General features: G+C 38.6%; 1 protein-coding gene across 8 annotated transcripts in view; it reads left to right on the top strand.

Moving 5' to 3' along the window:
- The window catches only part of MPP7 (MAGUK p55 scaffold protein 7), a 256,591-nt gene that overhangs the window by 98,819 nt on the left and 138,179 nt on the right, over nucleotides 1-19,593 (top strand). For all 8 annotated transcript variants that reach the window (XM_055275011.2, XM_055275006.2, XM_055275012.2 and 5 more), the window contains one exon: nucleotides 8,180-8,298. In XM_055275011.2, the coding sequence (XP_055130986.1) occupies nucleotides 8,180-8,298 (119 nt within the window). The remainder of the gene's footprint in view (nucleotides 1-8,179; nucleotides 8,299-19,593) is intronic.

Genomic DNA, 19,593 nt, shown 5'->3' with positions numbered 1-19,593 from the left:
TCTTTTGATAGAAAAGAGCTGTGTTTGGGTTCTCCAAATAAACAAAACCAATAGGAGATATTATAATATAATATACATCCCCACACACATATGTACACATGGAGACAGGTATATATTAGGTTGGTGCAAAAGTAATTGCAGTTTTTGACATTGTAGTAAAAACCGTGATTACTTTTGTACCAACTGACTATATAGGTGTGTGTGTTTATAGGAGATTTATTATGGGAATTCACTCACGTGACTATGGAGGTCAAGAAGTCCGGTGATCTGCCATCTGCAACCTGGAGAACCAGGAAAGCTGGTGGCATAACTCAGTCTGAGTCTGAAGGCCTGAGAACCAAGATTATGGGGTGGAAGGGAAAGGGCTGCAGTATAAGTAAGTATCAAAGCACAAAGGCCCAAGAACCAGGAAGCCTGATGTCTGAGGGCAGGAGAAGATGGGTGTCCCAGCTCAATAAGAGAGAGGGGGAATTTGCCCTTCCTCTGCCTTTTGGATCTATTTGGACTCTCAGTGAGATTGGCTGATGCTGTCCATGTTGGTGAGAGCAGATCTTCTTTCTTGAGTCTACCAATTCAAAGGATAATCTCTTTGAGAAACATCTGTGCAGACACACCCAGAAATAATGTCTTACCACGTATCCGGACATCTCTTAGCTCAGTCAAATTAACACATAAAATTAACCATCTCAAGACAGTTCATTTGTCATTTGTTGAACTTAGAACTTTGGCCTAGTGCTCCACCTGAGCTGTTGGGGTCAGGCTTGGCATATTGTTAAGACAGACAAACATTGTCAGTACAAGCCTTTGATGTAATAGTGTTTCCCTTTCAAATCTGTATTAGAAAACCTTTACTTTCACTAATCACTAAGTATTTTTCATTGTATCTCCAATGCCAAACAACAGAAAGAACACTGAAAACAAAGCAGAAAGACAATATTCCTCTCCCCCAGAAAGAGACACACACAGTTTTTTTTTTTTTTTTTGAGATAGGATTTCGTTCTGTCACTCAGGCTGGAGTGCAGTGGTGCAATCATAGCTCACTGCAGCCTTGAACTGCTGGACTCAAAGGATCCTCCCTCCTCAGCCTCCCAAGTAGCTGGTACTATAGAAGTGCACACCACCATGCTCAGCTAACATAAAAATGTTTTTTGGTAGTGATGGTTCTTACTAAGTTGCCCAGGCTTGTCCCAGACTCCTGGCCTCAAGTGATATTCCTGCCTCGGCCTCTGTGTTGGGTCGTTCTTTGCATTGCTGTAGAGGAATACTTGCGACTGGGCAATTTATAAAGAAAAGGAGTATAATTGGCTCATGGCTCTGCAGGCTGTACAGGAGCATAGAGCTGGCATCTGCTTCTGAGGAGGCCTCAGGAAACTTACAATAATGGTGGAAGGTGAATGAGGAGCAGGTATATCACATGGTGAAAGTAGGGGCAAAGGAAGTGAGTGAGGGGAGGTGCCACACACTTTTAAACAAACAGATCTCACTACAACTCACTCACTGTCTTGAGGACAGCCCCAAGCCATGAGGGATCCACCCCCATGATCCAGTCACCTTCCACCAGGTCCCAATTTGGGATTACAATTCAACATGAGACTTAGAGGGGACACATACCTAAACTATATCAGCCTCATATGTACATACATAAATCTCTATATAGAAGATTGAGCCAGTTATCATTTTATTGCCTTTTAGCTCCAAATTCATACTTCATTGTCTGCTCTATGAAGATAGAGCTAGACCCTTCAAGTATTTCTCTTTTGCTGCTGGCCTGACGTTAAGTTTTGTCAGATGAGGGCACTGGACGGGACAATGCAAGAGGAGGAGGAGGCATCTCTTCCTTATTCTTGTGTTGCCTTATTTGCTTTTTCTTCCTCCTTTCATAGGATTTCTAACAGCACTTGTGGGAGTATCCAGTGGTACTTATCCTCTTTGAGTTTTAGTGACACGCCCATGGACAGACTCCCAGTGAGTCTTGTGGGCATCCCAGAGGTCAACTTCCTAGCCTCACCTTGCCTATGTACCGGAGGGGGTGTTTGCTTTACAGTTCCTGTCACTGTTATATACACCCCCAGGATATTTCTGGCTTTTTAGTCCTGCTATGCCAGGACTAAAAATGGCTTCCTGCCTGTCAGCCTCAAACCATCTGTATACTGGGGAAGTGTTTCCTGCTTGCTAGTCCCAGGCACAGTTTCTTGTCCATTTGCATCCTGGAGATGGGTGATTCTTGCCTGCCCAATGATAATGGAGAAGCTTTGGCCCAAGGAACCCAACCATCTTGTGAGTTGCAAACACACGTTCTCCTGTGAGCTCTGAGTCTTAGCCTTGGAGAGGGAGTCCTCTTCCAAGGTTGTTTTCTCCTTGGATAACAGGAAAAAATCTCCTTCAATCCTAGGTATTCTTTAGAGTTCTCTCTGACTTTACAGATCAGCCCCTGTTATAGGTAATAATTATTTATATTAAGCTTCTGTGTTCAAATTGCTGCAGAGCTCCTGTCTCCAGGTTGGACCATGACTGATGGCAAACATAAGAGGCAGAAATTAGGGTTTGATTAATCACTAGTGTTTTCTTCAGTTTTATGGAAATTTAGTGCACTTAAAAATCTATAGATTTATGTGATTATAACTGCCTTTCCACCTTGGGTGTTCTCCAACCTAGAATGTACCCTTGCTGGTTCTGTTTTCCTTTTTCAGATCCTAGCTCAAGTCCTGCAAGTTCCAGTATAGTTTCTTTTTCTTTCTTTTTTCATATTTTTTTTTCTTTTTGAGATGGGGTCTCACTCTGATGCCCAGGCTGGAGTAAAGTGGTGTGATTATAGTCACCACACCACTGCAGCCTTTACCTCCTGGGCTCAAGTGAGTCTCCTGTCTCAGCCTCCTGAGTATCTGGGACTACAGGTGTGCACCACCATGCCTGGCTAATTTCTTAAATTTTTTATATAGACAGGGTCTCACTGTGTTGCCCAGGTTGGTCTCTAACTCAAGCAGTCCTTCTGCCTTGACCTCCCAAAGTGCTGAGAGGAGTGAGCCACTGTGCCCAGCCCCCAATATAACCTTTTCTGACCTTCATTGATTGATCTCATCTTTAAATTATTACAGTTCTTGTACATATCAATCAACTGACCCTTGACATATTTTAGTTTTGCTGTGGTGCTTTCTTTTTTTCTCAGTTATAAAATATGCAAATTAAAAAATATTGCTTTTTATCTACTGGAAAATTTTATGACATAATTTATTGAAATGCTTCACCTGCATCTTTGACAGTATCTATTGCATGTACCCAAATATAAGGTGAGATTTTTTTCCTCCTTAAAATTCTTTCTCAGAGAAGAGACAGCTGCTTTATATTCAAGTTCTTACAAAATCTCTTATAGGTAACTTTCTGTTATTTCACTTACTCAAAAATATGTTGAATGGAGAAGGCACATTGTTCTCATATAACCTAAATTCAAGATTTTTGGGTATGGTTTTAGAGGCCACCTGACAGAATTGTTTTTTAAAAAAGGACACTATTCATCAAGACAATGGGAGAAAAAAAAGGTTGCAAAGAAGTTTAAGCCAGATTTAATTATTATTCCTTAGGGAAAGGTTGTGACCTCACATTTGCAAATGTTAAAGATACTTAAAGAGTAGCTTAGTGGTTCTGTTGTAGAGATAAAAACTATACAGTTACAGGACAAATGAAAAACCGATCAGTTTTATGTAGATTTCCCATGACAGCATCTCACGAATAATCAAAAATATGCTGCATCTCAAACAGCTTATAGCTTATTTAGAAATGAAAATGATATATTTTAACTCTGTATTTAAATTATTTACAATAACTTTGTAAATAATTTAAATAAAACAATTTCATGAAATATGCAAGTGGGGCCCAAACCTAATGTCTAAATTAGTATATTTTACCTCATAGGTAATTTAAGGTATGTGTTCCTAACTAAACTGCAATGTAAATTTTAGAAGCAGGCATGAGCATTTTATCAACATCTGTAAAAATCAATTAGATGTTTGAATTATTAGACATAAACAGATGTTAATAATTAGATATGTATTTCATTGTCACACTAAATGTTCATGTATTTATTTGGAAGAAAATGTGTTTTGGATCTTTTCTTGGGCAAATAAGAGAGCCTTATATTTAGGATTGCTTTATGTTGGGGCATATTCCGTGTCATCTAAGATGATAAGACCTCTGGGGGCAGAGATAGTCGTATATTCTATAAGTTGTATCTCCAATGACAAGCATAGTACTCTGAATATAAGAACTCAGTAAATGTTGATTCTTAGGAACTTTGCCTTTAAAGAGGGTCTTAATCAGTTTTGTACTGCTATAGCAGAATACTACAGACTAGGCAATTTGTAATGAACAGAATTATATTGGCTCACAGTTCTGGAGGCTGGGAAGTCCAAGATCAAGGAACCAGAATCTGATGAGGGCCTTCTTGCTGTGTCATCCATGGCAGAAAGGCAAAGAGAGGGAGAAGAAGACTGACTCACCTTCATATAATGAACCCATTCCCAAGATAATGAGCCCACTCCTACAATAATAGCATTAATCTATCCATAATCTCTCATTGGCCTCCACCTCCCAACACTCTTGCATTGGGGTTTAAGTTTCTGATACATGCTTTTTAGGGGACCCATTCAAACCATAGCAAAGACCTAACTCAAGTGTTTACTTCTTTTCTGAAGACTTTCCTGATGTCTTCTTCCTGCTTTACAGGAATTAACCACTTCCCTTGCCATTGCCACAGCACTCTAACCTTGTCCTGGACTTACTAATAGACCCGTCTGTGCTTGTCTACTGCACTGCAAACTCCTGAGGACAGGAGCCGTGACTGATTTTTCTTAGATCTTTAGAGCCTCGAGGAGTGTTTCATTCATAGCTACCATAACTGTTTACTGGAATCAATGAGTTTGAATGACTACAGCATATAGGGTATCTCATTGTCTCAGTTCTTGCCCAAAGACCAAGTAGATTTAGGTAAATTCTTAAAAAATATCTGCTGCTATCTAAACGCTCATCATTTGCCCTTTGAATCTCCATGACCCAAACCATTTGGATTTCACAAAATTCTTCACCATTAGAACTTTAGGAACTAAGTATAGGAGTATTTTAAAAAACATGTTAAAACGCAGGCCCCATTTTATTCATGGCCAGAGATGATTTCTAGGGCCCTTATAATTCATTTGAGTGGAAGTAGTTGTCTGTATTATTTACCTTCATGGAGACTGCACACAGCTCTGGCCTGGTAGCTCCTTTAATCATGTCTTTAATTTCTGGTTGGCACTGTGCTGTCTTTTCTTGCTGTGGTCAGGGTTACCAGATGTGGTAGTTGAAGGGAAGGGACGGCTCTTGTCACTAGAGTGCCAAACTATGGTGGGATATTAGTTAGGATTGCATAAAACTAGTAAAAACCAGAGAACTCTGGTTTATGAGCTTCTGCTAACAGAAAAATTATTTTTTATAAAAACTTAAATATAATATGGCTTATTCCCACAAAATGTAAGCAGTACTTGGGTAAAGTTAACACTTTCCATATGTAAAAGACTAGAGTGGTTTTATTTCTGAGTATGATGTTGTATCCAATTGCAATATACAGCTAAGCTATTGTTTTGACTTTGAACCATTGAATTGAAATGACATTTTCATTCTAGAAGAAGACATGTTAAGCAACGGAGTGCCTACTCTGTGCCAGCCACAGGGCTAAATGCTGCCGTATGCATTGCTCTGTCAAATTCTTACAACAACCGTGTTTGCCATAATTTTTTTTGTATTAGCATTTTATTTTGAGATAATTGTAGATTCATGTTATGATCCCATGTACCCCTCACCTACTTTCTTCCGATGGTAGCATCTTGCATAATTATAATAGAGTCTTACAACTAGGAAATTGTCATTGGTACAATCCTTTGACCTTATTCAGATTTCACATTTTATATGCACTTATTTGTGTGTGTCTCCGTGTGTTTGTGTATTTAGTGCTATGCAATTTTTTTTTTTTTTTTTTTTGAGATGGAGTTTCACTCTGTCACCCAAGCTGGAGTGCAATGGTGTGGTCTCAGCTCACTCCAACCTCCACCTCCGGGGTTCAAGTGATTATCCTGCCTCAGCATCCTGAGTAGCTGGAATTACAGGTGTGTGCCACCACACTGGGCTAATTTTTGTATTTTTAGTAGAGATGGGGTTTCACCATGTTGGCCAGGCTGGTCTCGAACTTCTGACCTTAAGTGATCTCCCCACCTCTGCCTCACAAAGTGCTGGGATTACAGGCGTGAGCCATTGTGCCTGGCCATGTTATGCGATTTTACCACACCTGTAGGTTACCATTTATTTTTAAACACATGAGGGAAATAAGGCTCGGTTAAGTTATGTGAAGTGCTCTAAGTGTAGACTTTGAGTTTGACTCTAGCTCTGTTTGATCCACACTTTTGCTTTTTCAGTAACGATATGATTAATAACAGTAATAATTATGACAATGGCTGAAACTTACTGAGTTTCATATGAAATGTATTGAGTAATTTTTATGTGACAGGGACTGTTCTAAGGTATTGAGTCGTTTAATCCTCCTGACAACTTTCATCATGTAAATTATGTCACAGTTGAATTAGTCTCCTTAATTAAACTGTAAGTCATGTTACCAAGGAATAGGTAATTATTTTTACAACTCCCCAAATCAGTAATAATGAAATTTCACCCTCTGTTTACATAATTTCACATTTTGACTTCCGACCTTAACCACTGATCTTGGCCATTGTTGATTACTTTCATATATATAATGAGACCTGTATTATTATAGATTGAGTTAGGTTGAGATACCTTACAAATAATTTTACTAAATTGTAAAAAAGAGCTGGTGTAGGCAGAATGCCAGGATTTTAAGGGAATAGATGTAAAACACCAAGAATACTTCAGAATGTAATTGAGAGAAGGTTGTTTTTTTTTTTGTTTTTTTTTTTTTGAGTGTTTTAGCTTTTTTTTTTTTTGGGCAAATAAGGCCTCAGAAATGTTTCAGTTTAATCAGATCTCCCAAGTTACATATCTTAACTTTCAATGTGGTACCTAATGCCTTTGGTTGTGAGTTATCACTGATAAGCAGAATTAGCATGCTTCAGGAAGATAATAGATATACGAATCATCAGCCCATAATTTACTTTTCTTTGCTAGTTAAATCTCTTGTAAAGCTGTCCCTGTGATGAACAGCAGCACTTATTCAGACCAAAAATAACAACAGTCCCATGTGTTGTAGGTCCCAGGAGGTCTTGGTGTTTTTGTAGACAGCAGACAAGAAATAAAAGGAATTTTGTCCTTTTTACCTCATGTAATCCCACTGGAAAATGAAACATGTGCTATGAGTTGATATTGACTCCTGCCAGGTCACCTCCCTAAAGAGTCTCGGGCAGTCACTGTTGCAACATTTCTTGGAGAGGAGTGTGACGGGCTGTGATGGAGATGGATGGTTTATGTAGCACGCTACCGTGGAACACTGCACTACTGTCTGCCCCTAGGAAGTGGCTAGTGAGGACGCCACGAGTAACCCGCATCTGTTACTTTAACTCATTCAGAGGGTATTACATAAGCTTTACATCCCCCAATTTTAAACTAATTCTACGTAGCTTTTTTTTTTTAATAGTTGACTATAGTAATGCAGAACCGTTTATGATTTCCCGTACTTTGTAGGACTTTCTTTTGGATGTTAGATAATGCAAGTATTTTTGAAACTATATGTTATTAGGAACTATTTGGACACTACAAAACCCTTTTAATGGGCCACCCTATCAATTCTCTGTTCTTCTAAGGAAGTTTTTCCTATTCATGACTCATTTCACTCTTTGGCTCAGATGGAGGGAAATGTAATAATGATTAAGGAAAGGAATGTATGCGTTTTCTTCTTTTTCTGAAAACCTGTACACATTTTCTCTCTCGGATTATGTAAACTTGGAGGGCTGTAGAATGTTGACAACTGTGAGAGGTAAAAACGAGTCTGTTGATACATACCACTGCTTTGGAATTTAAAAGCCAGAAAATTCCCCTTTGGTTCTTTGGAGAAGTGTTTAGCTTGATGTCCCGGAATACAAATCCAGTAAAATCGGCATGTTCCAGCTGTCATTTACACACACCTTAGGTGAAATTAATGAGATCACTCTAAGATTACACTTTGTGTTTTATTTTCATTTTATAGGTCTGTATGAGCTGTTGGCTGCTCTGCCAGCCCAGCTGCAGCCACATGTGGATAGCCAGGAAGACCTGACCTTCCTCTGGGATATGTTTGGTGAAAAAAGCCTGCATTCATTGGTAAAGGTAAACCATGCTGATGTCAGATTCTCTTTGCAAAAAGCATATGGAAAAATATTTGGGGCACCACCAAGTAAACCAGAGATCAAATTGTTGCTCTCTGAAAACAAAACAGCCTTGTTCCATTCACCGACGGGCGTGGAAGTTGTTAAAGATTCTACCAAAAATACATAGATGATTTCACTTAATGGTGGTGAGCTGGCTCTGTATACTAATGTAGCAACCATGTGGTCACCCCCTTGTTTAGAGAAAGAATATGAAATAGTAGCAGGAAGGTTTAGACTCTTTTACGGTCAACATTCATGAGCTGGAATTTAACTTAAATAAATGTTCACAGCAAAAATTAGAAGGAATCTATTTTCTGAGGTCAAGGATGGCAGCAGTTCAGTAGCCACATTAATTTAAAATAATTTCCTTTAACAAAGTCAACTGAAATTCTAGTAAGCTGTTTCTTTTATTGGCAGAAGTCCATTGAAGTGGTATTTTGTATATAAATAACACTGAAGCCGAATGCGAGTAAAAACAGTTTTTGGAGACAGTTTTAGTAAAGCATCATGCCATGAAAATGATCAGCCAGCAGAAATCAGGTCTGGCCATACAGCAACATTGGGAGTGATCAGAAATCCTAAAATAGTAAAATGAGAACAAGAAGCTTACTGGAAAATATGCCACTTGTGCTTCTGGAAATATGAATTGCATTTTCTCTCATCTAACTCAAGCTGAAAGAAATTTAGAGTCTTTCTGGAGTTTGTGAGGAGGCAGAAACCAGTGCCTCAATGATAACTGGACCTATATTTTTTAATTCAGCTAAATTTGTTATGGTTGCCTGTCATGATAAGAGGCTTTTAATTGATACAGAGTGTTAGAAAATGAGCAATTTCTGAGTTGCAATTGCTTTTCAGAACAGAATTCCTATATGTTTTTTCTTGTCAAATTTACTGAAATTTGTGTACTTCCAGCAGTGACAATTCTTAAGAAATGGAAGTGTTGATATGTGGCATTTCCCTAGCAGTACATTTAAAGACCACGTTTATTTGTTCATTTCTTTATTTTTTCATAACAATGTAATTTCCAAGGCATCCTTGTGCTCTAAATAATAGTTGCCCTCTGGGGATTTATTAGGCATGGTCTTGGGATTATAACTGATGACGTTTATGACTTGGTAATACAATCATAAAAATATTTTTATGTTGACTGTGTGGAAGTTGGATTGCTATGGGTATATTTAGATTGAGTTGACCTTTTGATAGAAGGAATAAAACATATTTGAGGTGGCATCATCATCCTTTAATCATTAAATAAGCATGCCTCTGAACAATGGATGCATATTCATTTGTATGTATTTACAACATAACTACTAGCTCAGTTTCCTTACCTATAAAATTAAAGTTGTATCTGTTTACAAGGTTGTTTGTGAGTTTCAAATAAAATAGCGAAGATCTGAGTTTTTTGGTAGTTATATAATGAGGTTAGGCAAATTTAAGTAGGCATTATTAAGTATTGAGGAAAAAGTTAATTATCGTAGCTCGCTAAGGACCAAAAAGGAACTACAGAGATGGTTGTTATTTCTGTTAAAAGAATGAAACTAATGCATAAAACAAATTCTTAGTTACACTGGCTTGAGTTTTAAGCGGAGGCTGTTTTTCAAAGTATATGTCAATACTAAGTGGTTAGAAAGCATAGCGGAGGGTATTGATATCTGATTTCACAAAAACAGTGGAGCGAATAAACTCATGTTGCTAGTATTTAGATAGCACAATAACACATGTACTATTCTAAATGTTTTCCAGTAATTGCTATAAAATGTATTTTCAAAATTAGTTTTATTACATACCTCTAGTACATTCTCAATGTCTTAATAGTTCCTCCCACCCCCAACTTTTATCAGACACGGACCTCAAGTGTGTCCTTTGACTGACCCATTCTATTCGTTTTCAAGTATGTAAAGTCTACAATACTTTCAGGAGGGAGGCTCCTGGGACTGGAGCTTTAAACAGCTGGAACAAACCGCTTAACTGTATTCCAAGCGTGTCTATTTAAGCTTGAAGGATAGAAGCCTTCAGCTTTTGTACGTAAATCTTGGTAGAGCTGAAGGAATTTGTTTGAAAAGATTTGTGGTAGAGTGAATCAAAATTGCTTTGGTTTTTTATGCTCTTCTGCCTGCAGTCGAAGCTGTTAGAATGTGATTTAGAACTGAGTGAACACAAAACTTGATTTTATTCTAGCACAGAATTTTCGTAGTTGTTATCGTGTGATCGTGTGTGTGTGTGTGTGTGTGTGTGTTTAAATGGGCTGAGTGCAGTGGTTCACACCTGTAATCCGAGGCCAGGAGTTCAAGACCAGTCTGGGCAGCATAGCAAGACCCTCTCTCAAAAAAAAAAATTAAAAATTAGCCAGGCATAGTGGTGTATGCCTGCAGTCCTAGCCACTCAAGAGGCTGATGTGGGAGGATTGCATGAGCCCGGGAGGTCAAGGCTGCAGTGAGCCGAGATCACACTGCTATGCTGCAGTCTGGATGACAAAGACCCTGTCTCTTAAAAAAAAAACAAAAAAAGTTTGGGGGCAAGTTGTAAATCACAACACAATTTTAAACACGTAGACCTCTTTGGACTAGGGAAAAAATATAAAGAGGAAGTTTGGGTAATACAGTCTCTGTGACAGGTTCAGCCACCTTGGGGTATCGGGCGTCAGTGCAAGTATATGTAGGCTGTGAGCTTGTCACTAAAAAGGAAATATGGTGATTCTCTAGGGTGTTAGCTGAGGATGCTTTTTAAAAGAAAAACTCCTGAATAGAAAAGTTGAAGAATAATAAAAATGGTGAGCATGAGACTTTAGAAGTATCAGAGGGAAGATGATACTGAGAGAATGCCTGAGAAGACTCATATTGATATGGTTTAGCTGTGTCCCCACCCAAATCTCATCTTGAATTGTAGCTCCCTTAATTTATATGTGTTGTAGGAGGGACCCCGAGAGAGATAATTGAATCATGGGGGGTGGTTTCCCTCATACTCTTCTCATGGTAGTGAATAAGTCTCACAAGATCTGATGGTTTTATAAGGGGAAACCCCTTTTGCTTGGCTGTCATCCTGTCTTGCTTACCACGATGTAAGATGTGCCTTTCGCCTCTGCCATGATTGTGATGCTTCCCCAGCCACGTGGAACTGAGTCCACTAAACCTCTTTTTCTTTATAAATTACCCAGTTTCAGGTATGTCTTTATCAGCAGTGTGAAAACTGACAAATACACATATCTGTGGGATGGAAATACATTGTTTATGAGGGTGGAAATAGAAGGATATCAGAATTCACATGAACTAGGGAATGGGATAGACCATCAGCAAGAGTAGAGCTGCATCCAGGACCCATCTCTTGCAAATATCCAGGACCATATATTTTGTATCCCAACCTCATTTCTAGATTTAGTTTCTATTCTTGTGGGTTCTTTTTTCCTATTGAAATCTCTTTACTTATTTTACATTTTTTTTTTTTTTAGTTATGTTTGTGTGTGTTTTTGTAATCTGGTTTAAGTTCATTTTAGAACAAGATATGGCATAAAAACTTGCTTAAATACTATATTTCTTTCTTTCTTTCTTTCTGTCTTTTTTTCTTTCTGTCTTTCTTTCTTTCCTTTCTTTCTTTCCTTCTTTTTCTTTCTCTTTTTTTCTTTCTTTCTTTCTGTCTTTTTTCTTTCTGTCTTTCTGTCTTTCTTTCCTTTCTTTCCTTTTCTTTTCTTTTCTTTTCTTTTCTTTTCTTTTCTTTTCTTTTCTTTTCTTTCTTTTTTTCTTTCTTTCTTGACAGAGTTTTGCTCTGTTGCCCAGACTGGAGTGTAATGGTGCAATCTCGGCTCACTGCAACCTCTGCCTCCTAGGTTCCAGTGATTCTCATGCTTCAGCCTCCTGAGTAGCTGGGACTACAGCTGCCTGTCACTAGGCCTGGCTAATTTTTGTATTTTTGGTAGAGACAGGGTTTCGCCATGTTGGCCAGGCTCATCTTGAGTCCTGACCTAAGGGATCCACCTGCCTCGGCCTCTCAAAGTGTTGGGACTACGGGTGTGAGCCACTGTGCCCGGCCTATGTTTCTTTTAAATAAGGCTGTAGTTCTGTTTTCTCCAGAAATCTTTGTTTTTAACTCACAACTATGTTAGATTTCTGGGATAACAATATGGAATTGTTAGTACCTTTTAAATAGTTGTGTTATGTTTACCCCTACCCTTCAAAGTAATTGTGTGTATATTTGGGAACAGGAGGAAAAAAATGTAGCAATCTGAATTTTATTCTTTTTGGTATTTTGAAGTATTTCAACAAATCCAAATTGATATTTTCCAGATAATTTTCCTCATGTGATTGAATTACTGTGTTTCTGTGATTTCAGCCTTATACAAGTAATGATAAATACTCAGACCCCTGTAACATCTGGTTACATTGTTTTAACTTTGCATATTTTTTAATTTTGGGGGTTACATAGTAGGTATATATTTTTATGGAGTATACAATGTATTTTGATACCAGCATACAGCGTATAATAATCACATCAGGGTAAATGGGGTATCCATCACCTCAAGCATCTATTTAACTTTGAGTTTTGATGGACTGATTGATACTATTTGTTGAGTACATACTCTATGCCAGTTACTATATGGACCACTAGGGCTAAGATGTCCAACTTGGTGGGCACAATCCCTTGCCTGTGGGGGCTCCAGTCTCCCAGAGAGTTTATAAATGAAGGGATGGATGATTACAGTATTCTAAGATAGGTCTCATTTGGAGCTTTTTAGGAGAGACACAAGGTACCTCACTTGACACTGGCCTCAGGGGGGTGGTTCATGGAGGATTTTGTATCTTAAGTTGGAACCTGCATTCAGAGTAGGAGTTGCTCAGGTTAGGCTGGGTGTGGTGGCTCATGCCTGTAATCCCAGCACTTTGGGAGGCGGAGGCAGGTGGATCACTTGAGGTCAGCAGTTTGAGACCAGCCTGGCCAATATGGTGAAACCCTATCTCTACTAAAAATACAAAAATTAGCCAGGCATGGTGGCACATGCTTGTAATCCCAGCTACTTGGGAGGCTGAGGCACGAGAATTGCTTGAACCTGGGAGGCAGAGGTTGCAGTGAGCTGAGATCGTGCCACTGCACTCCAGCCTGGGTGACAGAGTGAGATTCCATCTCAGAAAAAAAAAAAAAAAAAAAAAAAAAAAAAGAAGTTGCTCAGGTTAGAGTTTATGGGATGGATCAGGGCATGGGAGGTCAGGCAGAAGGAATAATGGATGCGAACACCTGGAGGCAAGAGCGAACAGTCCACCTTTAGGATTGAGGTCAACAGATTGTTTTGGCTGATCTGTGACACCAGGAAGGCTGTGGGCAGCCGAGGGTGGCAGGAGAGATGAACAGTGACCTGTTCTTAAATGGCTTTGTAAACGACAGAAGGTGAATTGGCTTTCTTCTAAGAGAGTGGGAACCATTGCATGGAAAGGTTTCAAGAAGAGTGAAGATACCAGGTTTTTCTTTTAGAGGTAAACTGTGAAGATTGGATGGGACATGAGATTCCCAGGTCAGAGATGATGGTGGCAAAGTGTTGGAAGAGCCACTGATTTAGTTTGAGAGAGGGAGGCTGATGTTCAGCCTGCTCTCACCTGCCTGTGGGCTGTTCATTAAAATATGAAACTCTCCTGTTGTAAGACCAACTATTGTTTATGTCAGGCCATTGGGGGTTGGAAGAGGGTACCAGGAGACCTGTATAAGCCCTAAGATAGCAGGTACCAGTTCTTATATATTTTGACCATCTCCTCAGAGGAGATGAGAGGTAATTTTAGTGTTGGTTATGTTTGATATCTGGGGCATAATCAAATAGAGCTACTTATTGGATATGTGAATCTTTTTTTTTTTTTTTTTTTTTTTTTTTTTTTTTTTTTTGAGGTGGAGTCTCGCTCTGTCACCCAGGCTGGAGTGCAGTAGTGTGATCTCGGCTCACTGCAACCTTCTCCTCCCGGGATCAGGGGAGTCTCCTGCCTCAGCCTCCCGTGTAGCTGGAATTACAGGCACCTGCCCCACGCCCGGCTAATTGTTGTACTTTTAGTAGAGACGGGTTCCACCATGTTGGCCAGGGTGGTCTTGAACTCCTGACCTCGGGTGATCCACCTGCCTTGGCCTCCCAAAGTGCTGGGATTACAGGCGTGAGCCACCGCTCCTGCCCTGGATACATGAATATTGAACTGAGGATAATTATGTTCTGGATTGGAGAGAATAGATTTGGGAGTAGGGGTGCCAGATAAAATGCGGGACATCCTCTTACAGTTGAATTTCAGATATGCAATGAATAGTCTTTGTTATAAGTGTGAACCATGCAATATTTGTATTTTCATTACTGAAATCTGGCAACTCTATTTGGGAGTCATCAACATTTAGAAGGTAACATTCTTTTGGGAACAGATTTATTGAGATATATAATTCACCTCCTGTCGAATCACCCACTTAAAACATACAATTCAGTGGTTTTTAGTATATTCACGGGATTGTGCAACCATTGCCAAAATCAATTTTATTTATTTTATTTATTTTGTTCTTTTTCTATCCCCACAATCAATTTTAGAACCTTTTTATCACCTCAAAATGAAATCCTTCACCCCTAGCCATCATTCTTTAATCCTTGCATTCTCTCACCCATCACATCCCTAAACAACTGCCAGTCCATTTTCTGTCTCTATGTATTTGCCTATTCTGGAAATTTCATATAAATAGCATCATCTGTGGCTTTTTTGTAACTGGCTTCTGTCACTTAGCTTAATGTTTTCAAGGCTCACCCAAATTATAGCATGTATCAGTACTTAATTCCATTTTATGACTGAATAACATTGTATGGATATATCACACTTTGTTCATCCTTTCATCCATGGATGGACATTTGGGTTGTTTCTGCCTATTGGCTGTTAAGGTGATGCTACTAAGAACATTTGTGTATAAGTTATTGCATAGATGTATATTTTCACTTCTCCTGGGTATGTATCTGGGAGAGGAATTGCTAGGTTAAATGGTAACTCTAAGTTTTTATGAAGACCTGTTAGACTATTTTCCTAAGTGGCTGAAACATTTTATATTCCCACCAGCAGTGTATAAGGGTTCTGATTTGTCTATATCTTCACCAACACTTGTTTTTATCTGACTTTTTGATTTTTACTATCCTGGTGGGTATGAAGTGATACCTCACTGTGATTTTGATTTGCATTTTCTAGATGTCTAAATAATGTTAACCATATTTTCATGTGCTTATTGGCTATTTGTATGTCTTCTTTGGAGAAATGTCCAATTGGATCCTTTGCCCATTATTTCTCCCATTGGATTCTTTTTAATTAATAAACTTTACTTTGTAGAACTGTTTTAGATTTACAGAAAAATTGAGCAGATGGTACAGATAGCTCCCATATCCCCCTTCTCCCCTTCCGAGTTTCTCTTATTATTTACCTCTTGCGTTGGCATGGTACATTTGTCAATTAACAAACCAATATTGGTTGATACATTATTATTAATTGAACTCCATTATCTACATTAAGGTTTATTCTTTGTGTTGTATAGTTCCAGGTTTTGACAAATGCATTATGTCTTGCATCTATTATTACATTGTCATGAAGAATAGTTTTACCTTTCCAAATCTCCCATGCGTCACCCGTCCTCCCTCCCCAGCTCAGCAATCACTGAGAGTTTTACTGTCTGAATAGTTTTGCCTTTTCCAGAAGGTCATATTGTTGGAATCATACAGTATGTAGCCTTTTCAGATTGGCTTCTTTTACCTCGTAATATGCATTTAGGACTCCATCAAGTCTTTTCATGGCAACATAGCTCATTTCTTTACTTTGTATTACTGAGTAGGATTCAGTTGTAGATAAGCACCATAGTTTGTTTCTCCATTAATCTTTTGAAGGGCATCTTCATTGCTTCCAGTTTTGAGCAGTTACAGGTAAACCTTCTATAAACATTTGTGTGCAGGTTTTTGTGTAGATGTAAGTTTGCAAATCATTTGGATAAACATCAAGGAGCACAGTTGCTGGATCATGTGGTAAGACTATCTTTAGCTTTTTAAGAAACTGCTGGCCAGGTGTGGTGGCTCATGCCTGTAATCCCAGCACTTTGGGAGGCCGAGGTGGGTGGATCACCAGGTCTGGAGTTCGATACCAGTCTGGCCAACATGGTGAAACCCTGTCTCTACTAGAAATACAAAAAATTAGCCAGGTGTGGTGGCATGCGCCTGTAGTCCCAGCTGCTTGAGAGGCTGAGGCAGAAGAATCGCTTGAATCCAGGAGGCAGAGGTTGCAGTGAGTCGAGATTGTGCCACTGCACTCCAGCCTGGGCGACAGAGTGAGACTCTGTTTCAAAAACAAACAAACAAACAAACAAACAAACAAACAAAAAGAAACTGCCATATTGTCTTTTAAGGTGACTGTACCATGTTGAATTCCTATCAGCAATGAGTGAGAGTCCCTGTAGCTCTATAACCTTGTCAGCATTTGGTGTGGTCATTTTTTTTTTTTTTTTTAATTTTAGCCATTCTAGTCGGTGTATAGTAGTATCTCATTATTGTGTCAATTTGCACATGGTGGGTTAAGCATATCTTCACACGTTTATTTTTTATCTATGCATCTTCTTTGCTGAGGTGTCTATTCAGATTTTTTGCTTATTTTTATTTTTTTTCCTGTTGTTGAGCTTTAACAATTCTTTGTATTTTCTAGATGCAAGTCTTTTATCAGATATGTATTTGCAAATATTTTCTCCGAGTTTGTCTTTTCATTGTCTTAGTGGTGTCTTTCACAAAGCAGAAGTTCCACATTTTACTAAAGTCTAACATAGATTTTTTCTTTCATGGATTGTGCTTTTGGAGTTATATCTAAAAACTCATTGTCGGGCCAGTCACGGTGGCTCACGCCTGTAATCCCAGCACTTTGGGAGGCCGAGGCGAGCAGATCATGAGGTCAGGAGATTGAGACCATCTGGCTAACACGGTGAAACCCCGTCTCCACTAAAAATATAAAAAATTAGCCAGGCGTGGTGGCGGGTGCCTGTAGTCCCAGCTACTCCTGAGGCTGAGGCAGGAGAATGGCCTGAAGTGAGGAGGCGGAGCTTGCAGTGAGCTGGGATCCTGCCACTGCACTCCAGCCTGGGTGACAGAGCCAGACTCCGTCTCAAAAACAAAAACAAAAACAAAAAACAAACAAACAAAAACCAACCAAACAAAAAAACCAAAAAACTCATTGTTAAACCCAAGGTCACCTAGATATTCTCGTGTTATCTCCTAGAAGTTTTACAGTTTTATGTTTACATTTAGCTATATTGTCTACCTTGAGTTCTATGTCTAGATTAAAATGTCTGCATATGAATATCCAATTGTTTTAGCATCAATTGTTGAAAAGACCATTCTTTTTCTATTGAATTGCCTTTGCTCCTTTGCCAAAGATTAGCTTTTATTTGTGTGGGTCTATTCTTGGGTTATTATATTCCATTATCTATTTGCTTATTCTTTCATCAGCACATTCTGTCTTGATTACCTTAGCTTTATAGTTAGTTTTGAAGTAGGTAGCGTCAGCCCTCAGACTTTGTTCTTCTTTGATATTGTGTTGACTATTCTGAATCTTTTGCCTTGTCATATAAACTTTATAATCAGTTTGTCATATCCACAAAATAATCTGCTGGGGTTTTGATTGGGACTGTGTATTCTATAGCTCAATTTGTGAAGAGATGACATCTTAGTAATATTGTGTATTCCTGACCATGAACATGGAATATTCCTCAATTTATTGAGATCTTCTTTGATTTCTTTTACCAGAGTTTGTGTTTTCCTTATTTAAATTCTCTACATGCTATATTTTGTTAGATTTATTCCTAAATGTTTTATTATTTTTGGTGCTATGGCTTTGGAGTGGTATTATATTTTTAATTTCAAGTTTCAGCTGTTCAGCACTGGTATACAGAAAAGCAATTGATTTTTGGATATTAAGGTTCTATCCTGCATCCTTGCTGTAATCATTTACTTGTGGCCAAAGGTCTTTTGCTTTTGTTGATTCTTTGGGATTTTCTCGAGATACTTATCTCCTCTGTAAACAAAGACAGTTTTGCTTGTTTGTTCTTAATCTGTATATATCTTTTTTTGTCTTACAGCATTAGCTAGGAATTCTCATATGGTGTTGAATAGCTGTGGTAAAAACAGACATCTTTTCTTTATACTTATCTTAGGGAAAAGAATCTAGTTTCTCATCATTAAGTATGAGTTTAGCTGTAGGTATTTTATACATGTTCTTCACCAAGTTGAGAAAGTTCTTTCTATTTCCAGTTTGCTCAGAGTTTTTATCGTGAATGGGTACTGATTTTTTTTTTTTTAAGACAGAGTCTTACTTTGTCACCCAGGCTGCCTCTGGGGTTCAAGCGATTCTTGTGCCTCAGCCTCTCAAGTAGCTGGGATTACAGGTGTGCGTCACCATGCCTGGCTAGTTTTTGTATTTTTAGTAGAGATGAGGTTTCATCATGTTGGTCAGGCTGGTCTTGAACTCCTGATCTCAAGTGATCCACCTGCCTTGGCTTCCCAAAGTGCTGGGATTATAGGCGTGAGCCACTGCACCCAGCCTTAAAAATATTTTTGCTTCTATTGATATGATCATATGATTTTCTTGTTTAACATATGATGTGGTAGATTACATTAATTTACTTATGAATGTTTATCTAGATTTTGCAGACCTAGAATGAATCTTACTTGGTCGTGGTATTGGTTGAGGATTCCTTATCCAAAAGGCTTGTGATCTGACAGAAGTGTTTTAGATTTTAGATTGTTTTGAATTTTGGAGTATTTGCTGATTCTTAACTAGTTAAGCATCCCTGATTTGAAAGTCTAGAATCTCAGAGTGCTCCAGTGAGCATTTCTTTGAGCATCATGTCCATGTCAGCACTCAAAAAGTATCAGATTTTGGAGCATTTCAGATTTCAGAGCATTTTGGATTTCAGGTTTTTGGATTTGGGATGCTCAATCTGTATATAATTAATTTGATCTATTGCTGGGTTCAACTTACTAATATTTTGTTGAGTTTTTTTGCATCTCTGTTTATAAGAACGGTTAGTCTATAATTCTCCTTCCTTGTCATGTCTTTATCTGGTTTTGATAATATGATAATGCTGGCCTCACAGAATGAGGTAGGAAGGTACTCTGCTTGCTGTTTTCCTTTTCTTTCTAGAAGAGATTGCAGAGAATTGGTATAATTTCTCCTCTAAGTGTTTTGTAGAATTCATCAGTGAAGCCGTCTGGACCTGGTGCTTGTGTTCTGTAAGTTAACTA

Source organism: Symphalangus syndactylus, chromosome 4 (genome assembly GCF_028878055.3).
Source record: "Symphalangus syndactylus isolate Jambi chromosome 4, NHGRI_mSymSyn1-v2.1_pri, whole genome shotgun sequence".
Taxonomy (NCBI): domain Eukaryota; kingdom Metazoa; phylum Chordata; class Mammalia; order Primates; family Hylobatidae; genus Symphalangus; species Symphalangus syndactylus.
The sequence above is the reverse complement of the archived record's forward strand: the minus strand, read 5'-3'. Positions and strand labels throughout refer to the sequence as shown.